The sequence below is a fragment of the Rhinopithecus roxellana genome, chromosome 6 (assembly GCF_007565055.1).
Source record: "Rhinopithecus roxellana isolate Shanxi Qingling chromosome 6, ASM756505v1, whole genome shotgun sequence".
In the NCBI taxonomy this organism is placed as follows: domain Eukaryota; kingdom Metazoa; phylum Chordata; class Mammalia; order Primates; family Cercopithecidae; genus Rhinopithecus; species Rhinopithecus roxellana.
The window spans coordinates 116441469-116456641 of record NC_044554.1 but is presented as its reverse complement, the minus strand read 5'-3'; the positions used below and the strand labels follow the sequence as shown (position 1 = coordinate 116456641).

General features: G+C 37.8%; 1 protein-coding gene across 4 annotated transcripts in view; it reads left to right on the top strand.

The window, feature by feature from the left end:
- KIAA1324L (KIAA1324 like) overlaps positions 1–13372 on the top strand; it is a 181663-nt gene extending 168291 nt beyond the window's left edge. For 3 of the 4 annotated variants that reach the window (XM_030933415.1, XM_010370631.2, XM_010370632.2), the window contains one exon: positions 9745–10354. In XM_030933415.1, the coding sequence (XP_030789275.1) occupies positions 9745–9804 (60 nt within the window). In that variant the 3' untranslated portion in view covers positions 9805–10354. Of the gene's footprint in view, positions 1–9744 lie in introns of all 4 variants that reach the window. The other variant, XM_010370633.2, reaches the window with a different exon arrangement.
- Positions 13373–15173: the final 1801 nt, after the last annotated feature.

Genomic DNA, 15173 nt, shown 5'->3' with positions numbered 1-15173 from the left:
TTATTGTTTTGGACAGGTAGCATACCTGTCCATTGCTCCAAAGAGAGACACTATTTCCAAGACTGTAAGCAAGCCTACCCTTTGCTCAGGAAGAAGACAATATATCTTTATATTCCAAGGCAATTTTCTATACAAAGATTCTTGAAAAGATAGTCTAGAACAAAGGGTAATCAGTTTCTCACTTTTAAGATGTACAGAAATGAAAGAGTACCATGGAGAATTGTCTCCAACAACATCCAAACCTCGTTTTTATACCATGCTGGTTTCTGATGAATTTTCCCTTTAGTTTCCCACTCCATGCACCATTCTGATTAATATGACTGACTGAGACTGGGATTAAATTTGATCAATTTGCTTTATACAGCATTTAAATAAAGCTACTACCAATAGGACACCAAGCAGAGGTCCTTACCAAGATGAGGCCAATCTGTATTGTTAACCTCAACCCTGCCCTCAGGGTCCCAGACTCAACTAGCCGAACAAATGCTATGAGCCATTAGAGTTGACCTTAGAAAGCTAGGTAGCTTTCCTGTGTTGACCTTTCCACTGGCACTCAGATGTTTCCTCCATAAGATTCAGACAAAAAGGGGACAAGGAAATTTTCAAAATCTTAACAGAGACCCAATATATAGAAGTCCTCCCTTATTTGCAGTTTCACTTTTCATGGCCTTATTTTTGTGTTTTTAGTTACCCACAGTCAACTGTGGTCTGAAAACATTACATGGAGAATTCCAGAAGTAAACAATAAGTTTTAAATTGTGTGCTGTTCTGAGTAGTATGATGAATCTCCTACTGTACTGCTTCATCCCACCCTGGAAGTAAATCATCCCTTTGTCTAGCATTTCTTTGCCGTATACACTACCTGCTTGTTAGTTACTTAGTAGTAATCTTGATTATTAGATTGGATAAAAAAACCCAGTATTATAGGGTCTGATACTATACTTGGTTTCAGACATCCACTAGAGGCAGGGGGAGTTGGAACATATCCCCTGGAAATAGGGTGGGAGTACTGTATCTCCAATTTTTGTCACATACTTGGTGAGCAGTAAACTCAATCAAGTGGTTACTATCCTTTTGATCTAGGATCATGGCAATCCAACAAGACAATCCAGATATATTAATCCAGGTACTACAGGATATATTAGTGATTGCACAGATACTTTGTCTTGGTTCTCAAGGAGAAAGTATAGGGTAATTATATTGTGAATAACAATGTGTGGACAGTGAGTTGATGTTGACCTGAATGCCTTTGATAGCTGAGGTGGTGTAATTGATTACTTCAAGCTAAGGTCAGAGGCAAATTTTATATCACCTTTTCTAACATCCCTAACAGTAGGGGTATTTCCCTAAACAGTTGAATATCTCTTATGACCAGTCCTAAGGTGCAATTTACCATGTTTTTAGTGAGGAAGCATGTTAGTGTCTGACTTCTACACAAGAAGTACAGTCCTGGAGGTACACATGGTGCCTCTGGAAAGAAAGTGTTATTCACAGTTGTTGGGTACATTAAGTGGGACCTACATTGTGTAGGCAGCACAGGTTGACTGTGCCTGTAAGTGGCTTCTCTGCTGGCTAGCAAGTCTTAAGGTTTCCAATTCACATCATATAATGATGTCTCCTTCTTGTCTTCAGGGAGACTGCTTGAGGGAAGTCAGTTCAACTTTTCCTGTTTGTCCACACTGCAAACTAGTGACTTTTGTTCACCTAATGAAATGACTAAATAATGGCTATGGGAATGAGATGTTGGTGTTACTCTGGGGCAGGGGCTGAGGCTATTTCCTGCTGTTTCAGATACATTTCTCAGTTAATTTAAGGGGAATGGCAAATGAATTGTGATGAGAGCATGTGGTGGGTATGGCAGACCCAGCAGTGAGTTAAATTAAAGGCTCTTGCCATGATTTGAGAGAGCCACATCAGAGCATTTTTCTTCATAGAAAGGTGACAGGGTGACCCTGAAATTCATATTAATGTCCCTTAATTCTTCATACTTCTCAGGATCTAAGCTGTCTCCTCCATTATCAGACTGTGTTATTGTCTGTCCATTGCTAAAAAACCAGCTTGTCCCATTTCAGTAACTATAATTTCACTTTATTTCTACCCATATCTATCCAGAACATTCATGTGCAAGAGGGACAAAGGCATTTTATAAAAACATATGGAGACTCAGTGTGCACCCCTCCTTTGTCCATGTGGGCCATGGTAGGGGGACTTGGGGGCATTGTACTCAACAAGTGGTCATTATCCCTTTCATCTATAATCATGACAGCCAACAAAACAGCAATACAGGTGGTTAAACCAGAATTATATTTGAATCTCCTAGACCCCTTTCTGGGTGGGCTATCACTAGAAGTTGTACCCAGAAAGCCTCGGGGTTACTGTTGGAGTAAATAACACATCATGCCCTAGATTGGCGAGGCAGAATCCAGGATGTTCAGATAAGTGTAAATAACCTTATGTAGCAGGTGTAGATGTGTGTCTGTCTGTGTATATGTATGTGTATATGTGTTCTTCCTGATCATATTCCATGAAGTGGCCAAAAGAAGATGATCCCTTTCCATGGGGAGCCATATTTGATGACCAAACTGCTATATTAAAATGTGTGGATCAGGAAGAGGTGAGGGAGATAGTCAGAAATCTTTTTGAGTCACTTTCTGAGAAGGTCTTACAATGCTCAATAATACCATATGCTTTTGGACAGTAGGAAATGTGGAAGGTCCACTGAATACCTCTACTCTCAACTAATTTATGGGTAGCTTTTGTGATAAAAAGTGCTCTATTGTCAGACTGCAAATGGTCTTTAAAGCTACTAACTTTATACTGATTCGTTTCAAGGTTCACAATGTATGGGTAGAGTTAGCTGATCAGACTAGAATAGCAACACCATACCCTGAACAGGTGTAAGTAGTGGTGAGGCACCACCAATAGCCCAAAGAGGTGGTCAAAGGTATGTTGTAATCAATTTGCCAGGGAAGAACTGGTCAACTTTTTGCATGAGTCCCAAGTCTGGCATCTGTGGTAACCTCTGTATCAGAAAAATAGAATCATTTCCCTTGTGTCTAGCCTATGATGGCAGATGCTTTGCCATGTTGGGTGAGATGATGGATCCAGTCTGTCTTGTGTAGTCTCTATCAGGAGCTTGATTCAATTTCATCTTTTCGTAGGAAGGATCCTTACTTGGGCGTCTACATGAGTGACACATATTTTAATCTAAAACTAAGATCTATTTTAGTGGTGTCCAAAAAGGGTAACCTTGAAATGCCAGTCTTTAGTTTTCTAAGTGGCAGACAAAACAGCTAGCCATTGGCAATAGCTTGAGTCAGTAAAAATATAATGAAGTTTATCAAGGGAGGTAATGTGTAGGTCTTGATAATGCCTTTGAGTGCTGTCCACTGAGCTGAGCAATCTTGTCGATTTTCAATTATTCATAGATGGTTGAATATCTGTAGCAGCCAGTGGATACCACTGGGCTTCAGCTCAACCAAATCATCAGTGAACCAGGCCCAACATGTAGTAGAACCTCAATAAATTGAAGGTCCCATTGATTTTGTTTTGAGCAGTGGAGCAGGGGATAAAGTTTCCCCCAAAGGGTATGCTGCCACATTTTCATGTGAGACCTACATGCCACTGGGGCCAGACCAACTGCATTCTTGAATATACGCCATTTGTATTTGACAAGTGAGGCTTATTCAGCCTTTTCCACCTTGTTGAGTGACCATAAATGGAACTATCAAGCTGTAGAGTTGCAAGATCTTCATGGGAATGACATTTAGTTTTGACTAGCTCAGTGACCAACTAATGGCTATAGGTGGTAGCCGTATCGAGAGGTAGTGAGTCTAAAACCTCAAAGGGTGCCTCTGTCTTCTTTTGCCAGGGTCTCCAGTTGGCAAAATCATTACTTATAGAGAATAATGTCACAAAGTTTTCATTATGATTGTGAGGCCATAAAGATAAAGAGTGTGCGCCAGCTTTCTGGACAGCTTTTAATATAGCCTGTTAGTTTGGGTACAATTCAAAGGATACTATTTTGCAGGCTAGCTGATATAAAAGAGCAAGTAGAATACCCAAGTGAGGCCCAACACTGTCCCAATAGCAGAGTCAAGTAAAGCGCTGGGCTGTTTTTCCTTAACTGCTGGGTAGATTTAGCATTGTAAATCTGCTTACATAGTTCCAATGAACTTTACTTAGGTAGCAGGTCTCTGAATGTTCTGGGGGTTTATGAACCACTTCTGCTAGTAGAAGTGTGATAATTCAAGCAGGGCTGTTGATATGGAGACTTCTGACTTGACACCAACAGGACCTAATTTATATAGTGACTGTTTTGGGCATCAGAAGGTAGTGGGTTTAACTCGTGTGAAACCCTTACTCACCGTTTGTTGCAAATGACAGAGTTGAGAACTCCTGGGATATCCTACTGCCTACTGGCCCTTCTCTACATGTGACTGTTCTTGGTCAGGGGATCTCCTTTAGCATGTATGAGATGGGGAAGTACAAGCATATAACATTAAGTTCTGTATATTCAGATGTAGAAGCAACAACAACACTATCTTGAATGGACACATAGAACCCCTCCAAAGGTCACATTATTTTCCCTTTTCTACTCTAAACCTTGCTCAAACCCCATTATTCGTATGTTCCTCTTTTCTCACAGGAGAGTAGGTATGATGGTGACTTGAGTGCCTGCAACCAACAGAGTGGTAAATGTTTAAGAAACCCTCTCCAAGTTTTCCTAGCAGATTCAGATGAGTGTGTATCGTCCAGTCCCTCTTGGTAACAGGAAAACTTTAGTCTCCTTTGTAATTATCTTTTTTCTTGAAGCAGCTGAAGTTGGGGTAGTTTGGGAGGGAGGCGTTAAGACTGAAGAGAAAGAGAATCTTTGACAGCAGACAAGAAGTTTGCATTCACTTTTATTTTTGACCAGCATATCAACTGCTAATGATCCAGCCAACTTCCAATGTTTTTGGTCTACCCAAAGGCCTATGTTGAACAGCAAGGTTCTGTTTATCAACATCATTTATTTGAGCTTTGAGGACCCCTTTACTTAGAGGCCGCAGTCATATTGCTTTTTCTCTGAGGCTGCAGGTTTTATGTCCTTTTGTTGATTTGTACTTGACTTGCATATTGGAGACATGTTTAAAGAATCTATCTTAATCCAGAGTATTTCTTGCTATTGTTAATAATGTTTAATTTAATTCCTGGTTTTAACATAAAAGTAGGGGAAATTTCAAGGTAGACCTGACCATACTAATTTATGTAGAGTCCTTTGGGTCAGTTTCTCATTCTCTAGTGAACTTCTTCTGCGTTATAAAGCCAATCTGTGACAATAAGAGTCCAAATATGAGTCAATGTTTCACTAAGTTTTCCTATGGGAATTAGTCTCAGGGAAAGCTCTCTGTATTGCAGTCAGGACCCACTTCAAAATCTCTGAGACCTTTTTACTGTCATCTATGAATAGATCTAAAATTGGCATGATAGATTGCAAGAGGTGTTGAGCCCAAAAATGACCCCGCTGCTTGTCATTCTGAATTGCTTACTGAACAGTCATTGAGTCCTGCCAAATCATCTTTAAAGTGAGTCAGTCAAAATTTTCATAATCTCTCAGGTTTCTTCCCATAAGTGATTTCCATTTTTCCCTTTTAGTACTTCTTGTAGATGCATGTCTCTGTAATTTGTGTCTAAAAGAGGGTGAAACCTCCTTTGCCTACCAGGATGAATTTTAGTTGTACGGTCATCCAGGATTGGTTCCAGGGCCCCTGAGTATACCAAAATTCAAGCATACTTAAATCCTGCAGTCAGCTCTGCAGAACCTGCCTATGTGAAAAGTCAGCTCTCTATTTAGGTGGCTTTCACCTCCTACAAATACTGTATTTTCAGTCTACGTTCAGTTTTGTAAAATCTGCCGATAAGTAGGCCTGTGCAGTTCAAACTTGCGGTGTTCAAAGGTCAACTGTAGTTCTTACCTACAGTTGAAGGTAAGAACTGTAGGTGTAGGGGCACACCTAAGGCTGATTGCCTGGTGAATGAGGAAGCATCCAGGGCACTGTTGAGGCAGCTGAACTGTGAATTCTTTAACCCATTTCCCAGTCAGTACTCAACCAGCAGTCACCTCCCCAATTAGAGTATAAAAAAGTTTTCTTCCCTGAGAAGATTCGGTGTAGTGTATTTTGTTTTGAATAGCAATTTTAGTTAGCATAATGATTTTTTTACTTTAAAAATGAAATTTTGAAATAGTACAGAAAAGTTGAAAGAATCATACAGTGGTATAGTCATATACCCACCACCCAAATTTTATTATATTTGTATTATTACATATCTGCCACTCCATCCTTTCATCAACCCATATTCTTTTCTGTTGTTCGGTTTCAAAGTAATTGCAGACTTCAATACACTTCACCCCAAAACACTTCAGGGAACATATTGTTGATAATAATTCAATACTTTAAGTGAAATGCACACATTACAAGGATACAATTTAATGAATTTTGAGAAATGAATATACATCTATAACCCCCAATTTCTATCAAGCTATAGAACACTAGTTCACCCCTGAGAGTAGTATGTCTTTTTGCATGCAGTCAATCCCTCATCTCCCAAAGGGAACTACTGTAATGATCTTTTTAAACCATAGGTTAGTGTTATCTGTTACAAAACTTCATGTAAGTGTAATCACATAGTATCTGTAGTATTTTGTGTACATTTTATTTTACTCAGAAAGATGTTTTTGAGATTCATTCACCTCGTGTTAACAGAAGTAGATTCCTTTTTATTCCAGAGTAGTATTCTATTGTGTAGATATACCAAAATTTGTTTATCCAGTCTGTTGATTGATGCCTGTGCTATTTCCAGTGTTTCACAATGAATTAAGCTGCTATAAATATCATTGCACATATCTTATTGTGTGTCTGTTTTTAAGAAGTTTGTTATGCATGATTTCAGAGAGCAAAACATGTTTATGTTCATTAACTATTATGTCATGTAGGGTTTGCTTTATCTTAGATATACTCATTCATGTTCTAAAGGCCATACCTTATTTGATATTTCCCTAGCACTGCACTGCAATTCTTGGGTTTATGTATAGATTTATTTTTCTTGACTTTTCTCAGCAATTAAAACTAAATCCATTTTTATGTGTTTCTTTTATATATTTCACTACTATTTATGGGACATTGTAAGACACTTTGCCAAGTTTGGGGGTTATGTCAAATTAGACACAATTTCTCAACTCAGACACCATCTAGAATGTTAGGGGAGGACACATATCACACACACACACACACACATACCCCTGCCTCTCACACGATCATCCAGTATGTCAAGAACAAAAGTAAGATCTCTTGCAGCATAGGGGAGAAGGGAGTGCAGTAGGGTAGATAGTGACAAGGTGAGGAAAACCTTCTGGGGGAAGTTGGCTTTGGAGTAGATTCTTGGGTTTAGAGCTGAAAAAGATAATCCTGTTTGGAACCTTCATCTAATACATGAGTAAACTGAGACCTAGAGAGGTTCACTTACTTGTCTGTGGGGTGGGGGGTCAGATAGGAATTAGAAGCCATGTCTCCCAAGTTCCAATCCAGTGTTTTTCCTTCTCCAATGTGGTATTTCAATAGATTTTTATAATAATTGATTGACAACCTACCAAGTGGTAAGACTTGGGTCATATCTTGGGAATTAAAATATGAATGAGATATAGAGTTCCTGCCATTAGGAAGTCCCAGTCAGTTAGTGTCACTACCTACCTAATTATATACACATGCATATGTGTAGATATCCCACCAATTGTGCAATACGAGCACAATTCCATGCGAATGCAGAGGACATGGCTATTAAAGCCCTATTATCTTAACATGATTTTATAAAGGGTTTTCAGTGTTTTACATTAAATATTACCTCGAAGATAACCAACAGGTCTCTCCCTTCCCTCCCCACAACACGATGTTGAATCAAATTTTCTCAAGCTAAGGCTGCAGAAATTTCATGTTTTCTTTTGAGTTTATGGCTGATACCCTAGAGCTCTTTCCTTTAATACCCTATGAGCTCCTTGAGGGAAGACATTTTGCTGTACTCATTTTTGTATCCCTAAGGTCTAGTCGTGGTCCTGCAACAGAGATGGTGCTTAATAAATATTTCAACTGCTAATCGTTATTCTAAAAAATTGTTAAGGCTGTTAAACGTGAGACCTCAGGCCAGTTCTTGCAGAGCCAGTCAGCAGGAGAACCAAGGAGATCCACAGTCTGCTCTTCCAGAGGCTTGTCAGCTCAGCAGAGGCAGGGAAAAAGTGATATGTTGGTGTGTATACTATGACGTTTTTCTATAACCCTGTCCCTGTAGCCCTAAAGCTCTTGGATTTATCCATCCAAATGAAAGCAAACACAAAAGCAAACTTATCCTTCCTGACAGCTTGTCGACTTCCTATTATCTTCTCATGTCACTATTCTACTTTAGACATACATCTATTTGCATATGAGACTGATTGGCCTCTTATTTCATTTATTTAAAAAATAATCATAGTTCTCTTTATTTTTACTCTCTTTATTAGCATAGTCTCCCTATCCCATTCCAGCAGCCTTCAGAAAGCTTTAACAATTAATAGGTTGGAAGAAGCCTGGGCAACATGGCAAAACGTCGTCTCTACAAAGAAATATAAAAATTTGTCACGTGGTTGGGCACAGTGGCTCATGCCTGTAATCCCAGCACTTTGGGAGGCCAAGGCGGGTAGATCACGAGGACAGGAGTTCGAGACCAGCCTGGCCAACATAGTGAAACCCCGTCTCTACTAAAAATACAAAAAATTAGCCGGGCATGGTGGCTGGCGCCTATAATCCCAGCTACTCAGGAGGCTGAGGCAGGATAATTGGTTGAACCTGGGAGGCAGAGGTTACAGTGAGCCAAGATCATGCCATTGTACTCCAGCCTGAGCAACAAGAATGAAACTCCAACTCAAAAAAAAAAAAAAAAGAAAGAAAAAAAAGCCGTGCTTGCTTGAGCCTGGGAGGCAGACGTGGCAGTGAGCTGAGATTGCACCGCTGTACTCCAGCTTAGGCGACATAGAGAGACCCTGTCTCAAAAATACAATAAAAGGTTGGAAGAAATCCCACCTTCTCTTTCTCCTTTCCTCATTAAAGAAAACAAATTTATTTTAATAGTCTATATTTTGAATGTTTTATATAATGCCAGCAATGATACATTTAAGTGAAATTTTTGACCTATTATCAAAGATGACTTGTTTAATATCTTTGATAGACATCCAGCTAAAAAAATTTCCTAAAACATGTTAGTGAACTCAACTGATCTAATGTCTTATTGGCATTCTCCTTATTTATTTCTGCTGTCCTTTTTCTTATTATTCAGCCTATATTATCTTGAAAACATTTAGTTTGTCAGTTCTGTTTTGCCCACAATTAGCATGGCTAGGTCACTGATTTCAGCACTCAGGTCAGGTATGCCCTCAGGAAGGGTCTCAGTGGTTTCTTTGCAGGGATCACAGCTACATCTTTTGGTATCTATTGCAATCAAGGGTTTGCTTCTATTTTGAATTTGTCTGTCTTATCTCTTGGACATCAAAAGTGCCCTTCAGGGTAGGCATGCTACTTGTTTTATATCTGTCACCCAATTTTAACTGTAAAATCCTAATCACAAGTGGCAGCTAGATAGATTAAAATGATTTCTGGAACTTTCCTTCAGGACATGTAAGATCCTAAAATCTTACAAGAATTTCAGTGAGTTGATTTTGTCTTTAATATTTTTTCTTAGGAAAAAGAAGACCATTTTGAATCTGTTCAACTGAAAACCTCAAGATCCCCAAATATATGAAGAGACAGTGCTGTAGCCTTGAGACTAATGAACAAAGAAACCTGCTCTAGTTTTACAGGACCATATTTTAGGGTCTGTCCTCATACCTGTCACATTGGTGATCTCACAGAGGAGGGCCATGCCGCTGAAAAGGGAAGGAGATTGAAACATTTGATTGCCTTATCACATGGTCAAGTACCTTGCCAAATAAAAGAAAGCAAATGATTTGGGTCTCAACTGAAGATGAAGCTCAACTCAGGAAGAGATTTATCTGTATATACACGTAACTGAAAACCAAGTTTAAGCCCACCAATGCACTGCTGATGCATGCCATATAATTAATGGGTAACTTTTATTCTTTATAATGTCTACATAACAAGTGTGATTTGGAGGGCACATGTGAGCATATGCATTATGATGCAATTTATGTTTTTCCTTTGTTTATATTTTGGGGAAAATTAAAATTTTTTTAAGGTGTATTTTTCCCATTATTTATTTTCCTTACCTTAAAACAGCTTTTCTACTAAAAAATCGTGAGCAATGAAGACAATAAATTTTTCATTTTTCCATAGGGTATCTTCTCTTGATTTAAATTTCAGGAAGAGTTAGCATATGCTTGGGTTATCTAGATTTATAATTGTCTTTGAAATTCCATCCTTGTTGGAACTGGTAAGAAGGGCTTGACTGAAAGTTTGAAAGAAACTAAAAAACAAAAAAGTAAGAAAGGTAACGAGAAGCCCTAATTCTCTGTTAATGCAAATTAGCTGCTAGTATTGTAGAAGTCAAATAACAAAACAGTTTGTGTAGTGCTCAAAGTATAATTAAAGTAAATAGGAAAGCTTGTCAATCAAATCACTGGCAAAATCATGAAGAAGAAAGTGAGATGGTTTGTCTGTAAGTACAGATGACTGTATGAAATACTGGAGTAATTTCACGGTCTCCAGAAAATGTCAGTGGGACTTTTGCTCTACATCAAGCACCAGAGGTTATATGGTTATTTTTCTGCTGCAAGACTTTGAGGATGATGACTTTCTTAGAAACTTAAAAAATAATCCAATAAGGCAGGAATTCAGTTTTGAAAAATTACATATAATTGTATTCATAATAAGAATGTGGTTGTTCCATAAGCAGTTATGAAAGAATTATTGTTCTTATTCAAAAGTGATCCAGATCATTGTGATATTTTCTATGGTAGGCTGCTGGTATTAGCACAACTTGGATATTATTTGTTGACGGAAGTATGAATGAAGTTGGATTTGACCAATTTTGTGTAAACCTTAGTTGATTTAAAACTGAGAAAGAGGGGGGTTTCCTGGCCATTGCTGATCTAAGGTGCTCTTATTTGTTTCCAATAACCAGTAATCTTTATAGACCTTAATGAAGACTTTTTAAAAAAGTTGTGATTGGCTGAGAGAAGCAGGGCACATATGTAGGGAAATGATTTGCCCCAAGCATTTCAACGAAGTATGACTTGTAACTTTGTGTCTGAAGGTGGTGTCTTTATTTTTGTGGAAAATGGGAGAAAAATGAATAATTGTGTTTATTTGACTGATTGGTAATACACTAGACCATTCTGTTATTATTGAATGAATGTTTTGTGTATATCACTGCTGTTGCAAATATGAGTATAGGTGAGGTTGTCATTGTTTGCTGTAGGATTCAGGGAGGGTGTCACTTTGCATAAACCCTTTTTTTGCATTTAATTTCTTGAATGTTCTTATAAAGAAGACATTATGTTGGCATTCCTCATTTTTATCCCGCCAACAGAGTGCTGATGAGCATTTTCCCATTTTGATCAAAATTTAAACAGAAGAATGAAAATACATTTGAAATGAACACTTTCAGAGGAACCCTGGCAAAGCTGTATAGACTGGACAGAGTGTGAAAACTTCCACAGTCACCTGTCACCTTCTTCCTCATCTTCCACTGTGTTCAATATCTATGTTCCAAGCCATAGAGATAATTGGGATTTGCTCCCAGGTAGCTTCTTTCTTCTCCTGTCACTGGACTAAAATCTCTGACATGTCAAAAATGCCTTAAATTTTAATGAACTCTCTGAAAATGTAGTTGATATTGAAGAATTTATTTATTTTATTTCTAATTTTAGGTATTAAATATATTTCATCAGCACAGTCCCATCTTTGGGAAGGAGCTGATTTTTTCCTTTGGATTCCAGTGGTTTGTCATTTTATTTCAAGCACTGAAGAAGTATGATGGAAAACATATTATGGGGAAAATATTTAGACCAATCCTGGCTATAAAATTCCCTTTAGTTTTATGCCCGGCCTTTGCAAAGCTCAGTGAAATGTTGAAAGGAATAAACAAATTAATCATGTTTCTGTGACTTTTAATTAACACTTGTTCCTTTCCCCTCCCAAGTGGTAGAAGAAGTTATTTGTTATTTTTCTAAAAGGCACAATTTTGAAGCCTTAACTACTTCATTAAGTCAACTGTTGCCTATAACATCTCTTAGCACTCGTCAAAACGTATTTAAATCAATTTTCCAATGGATGAGAACATGTCTTCTGTGATAAATTATATTATGTCATTTAACAACATTGAGCATTTCGATATATGTTCACTGAATTAAAAAACCTGAATTTCATTATTATTGACTTTTCCCCTCTTTGGTTACTAGTAATCACATCCTTTCTAGGATTAAAAATAATTCTTAGTATTTTTGTGTAGATGTCTGTCCTTATTTTCTTCCCAAAGAACAAAGGTTGTTTAAATTGGAGTAAGTGGAAGAATTGCTTGGTCCAGTCTTTAGCATCTGGGGTCTCCAGGTCCCCAGGTGGGTCATGATTGATTGCTTCTTCGAGACCTATCTGGCCAACTCTCATTTGATGTCTGTCAATAGAACTACTTCCTGTGGCACATGGTCATTTCTAATGGGAGGCTAATGTGTACATAATTTCTCTCTTCCTCATAGAAATAAATTTCTCTGGGGGTTGCTGTGGGCAGATGACTTCATTAGCCATGTTTAAAGTTAGTGTACTGCTCACATTTATCTTTGTACACTAAGAGTATGTAGAGTTGATCTTCAGAGAAACTAAACCTCCCTCATATCTATTTATAGTAATCATGAATATGATTGCAGTTGACAGGCCCAACTCCTAAACTAAGTTTGCCACAAAGAAGATGTCCCTAGAGGAGTAAACTTAGAAATCTCAACACCTGACTCATTCCTTCAAAGCTAAAATGGAATTCACCTTCATAGTAACTGGCTACAGATTATTCTCTTGCTGGATTTTACTTATTTTGATTTAACATTTTTATATGAGTTCCTTTTAGAATCACAAATGAAGGAAGTAAAACTTTAAGATGGGAATGAATAATTGAAAAGAGAATTATATTTACTATTATAATTGATATTAATCGCTATTATGATTACACTTGTCTAGATCAGAGCCCAGCAAACATTTTTTTTGTAAAGGGTCAGATAGTACATATTTTTGGCTTTGCAGGGCATGTGAGCTCTATTGCATTTACTCAACTCTGTCATTGTAATATGAAAGCAACCACATACAAAATGTAAATGGATGGGCGTGGCTGCATTCCAATAAAACTTTATTTATGGACACTGAAATTTGAGTTTCATTTAAATTTCATGTGTCATGAAATCTTTTGATGTGTTTCTAACTATTTAAAAATGTAAAAGCATTCTTAGCTCTCAGGTCTTACAAAAACAGGTGATGAGCTAGGATTTGGCCTAATGGTTATGGTTTGCTGACCCCTGGTTTAGATGACTGTAATCTACCACACACTATTCGGAAGAATCTGTTTGCACACAGGTTCTTTTCCCTTTAGAAGCTTACCACCTAAAAAGTTTGTCAAGTCTTCAGAGTTGTTCAAAAAGAAAATAACTCATCACGTGCACTTGATGATTTAATCACTTACCCAATACAAAGCCAGATACTCTCCTGAGTTGTCCTTGTAGTTCTGGGACTCCATTATGGATATTGATTGGCAAAGGATAAAATTAAAGCAGTGAATTGGTTAAAAGTAAATTAGCAAGATTGATTTAAAAGCCTTTTCTCATTGGGGTTTAGATAATATTCATTGCTAAGGTAACTGAATTTGGAGATACTCAGTCTTATAGTTTCATTTAAAGTAACCATATGGAAGTAGGGAATGTTGATGCATAAAAGTAGCATCAGCATAGGTTTTCCAGCCCCAGCACTGAAGAGAGTTTCTTCGTCTGTTTGCATTTGTTTAGTCAGGGCACACTTCAATCCTTATACATTTGCCAACAATCCTATTTTAAGACTGATTAAGCTGCAAAAGACACTTAGGATTCCTTTAGTGACTGGTGCTTCAAGAAACAGATCAATTTCCTTGAACAAATGGTCCCAGTAAGGCTTTTAATTTGCTGAAATTTTCTTCATCTTATTAATGATGCATGTGGATATTGGTAAATTTGGCTTAGAGGGGCAATATTTTCTTTATCTTAGATGACTGATTTCAGATTACCTTTGATTGCTTTTCAAATAAAAGCATTAAACTAGTGGGAATTATGCACATGTAAACCTATCACAGAGCAGGAGTGATAATTGCCTTGTTCATAGGCTTTGCCTTTGTAGAGCTGTGGTTATAATCCATGCTGGTGTTCCATCTTCCTGGCACCTCACTTTTCTTGGCTTCTCCATGCTCACAGCGCTTGACTAAAGAGCTCTGGGGCCCAAAGCTATCATGGTGGGTGAGTGAATAAAGCGGGGATTGCTGAGAGAAAGTGCAGAACTAAAGACTGTGAAGGTACACTGGCTAAATTACCTCCTTTCTCAACCACTCTCTCAATCTCTCCTGTGTGTGGTCTACAAGCCAGCTGGCCTCACAGTTGAAAAATAAGGACCATTTTATTTTACCATGATAAACATGAGCAGGCTGGAAAATCTAATATTTAAACTGGAGAGGAAAATGGAACACCTCAGAAGCTGTAAACACTCAAAAATGCCATAGAAAATCAAGCATGTAGTAAGGTTTTGATTTTTTTTAAGTTTCTTGTTAACTTACAAAGCAATTGCGTATAGTTATGGGGTACAATGTGATATTTTGATACATGTATACATTGTGGAATGATCAAAGCAGGCTAATTAGTTTACCCATCACCTCAAATATTTATCATTTTTGGTGGTGAGAATCATTAAAATCTCTTTTACCCATTTTGAAATATACATTATTATTAACTATACTGTAGTCACCGTGCTGTGCAATAGAACATCAGAACTTCTCCTGTCTCACTGAAACTTTCTACTTGTTGACCAATTTCTCTCCTTTCTGGTTCACCCCCACTCTAGTCTGTGGGGACCACCATTCTACTCCCTGCTTCTATAAGTTTGACTTTTTTAGATTTCACATATAAGTGAAATCTATGATATTTGTCTCTTTTT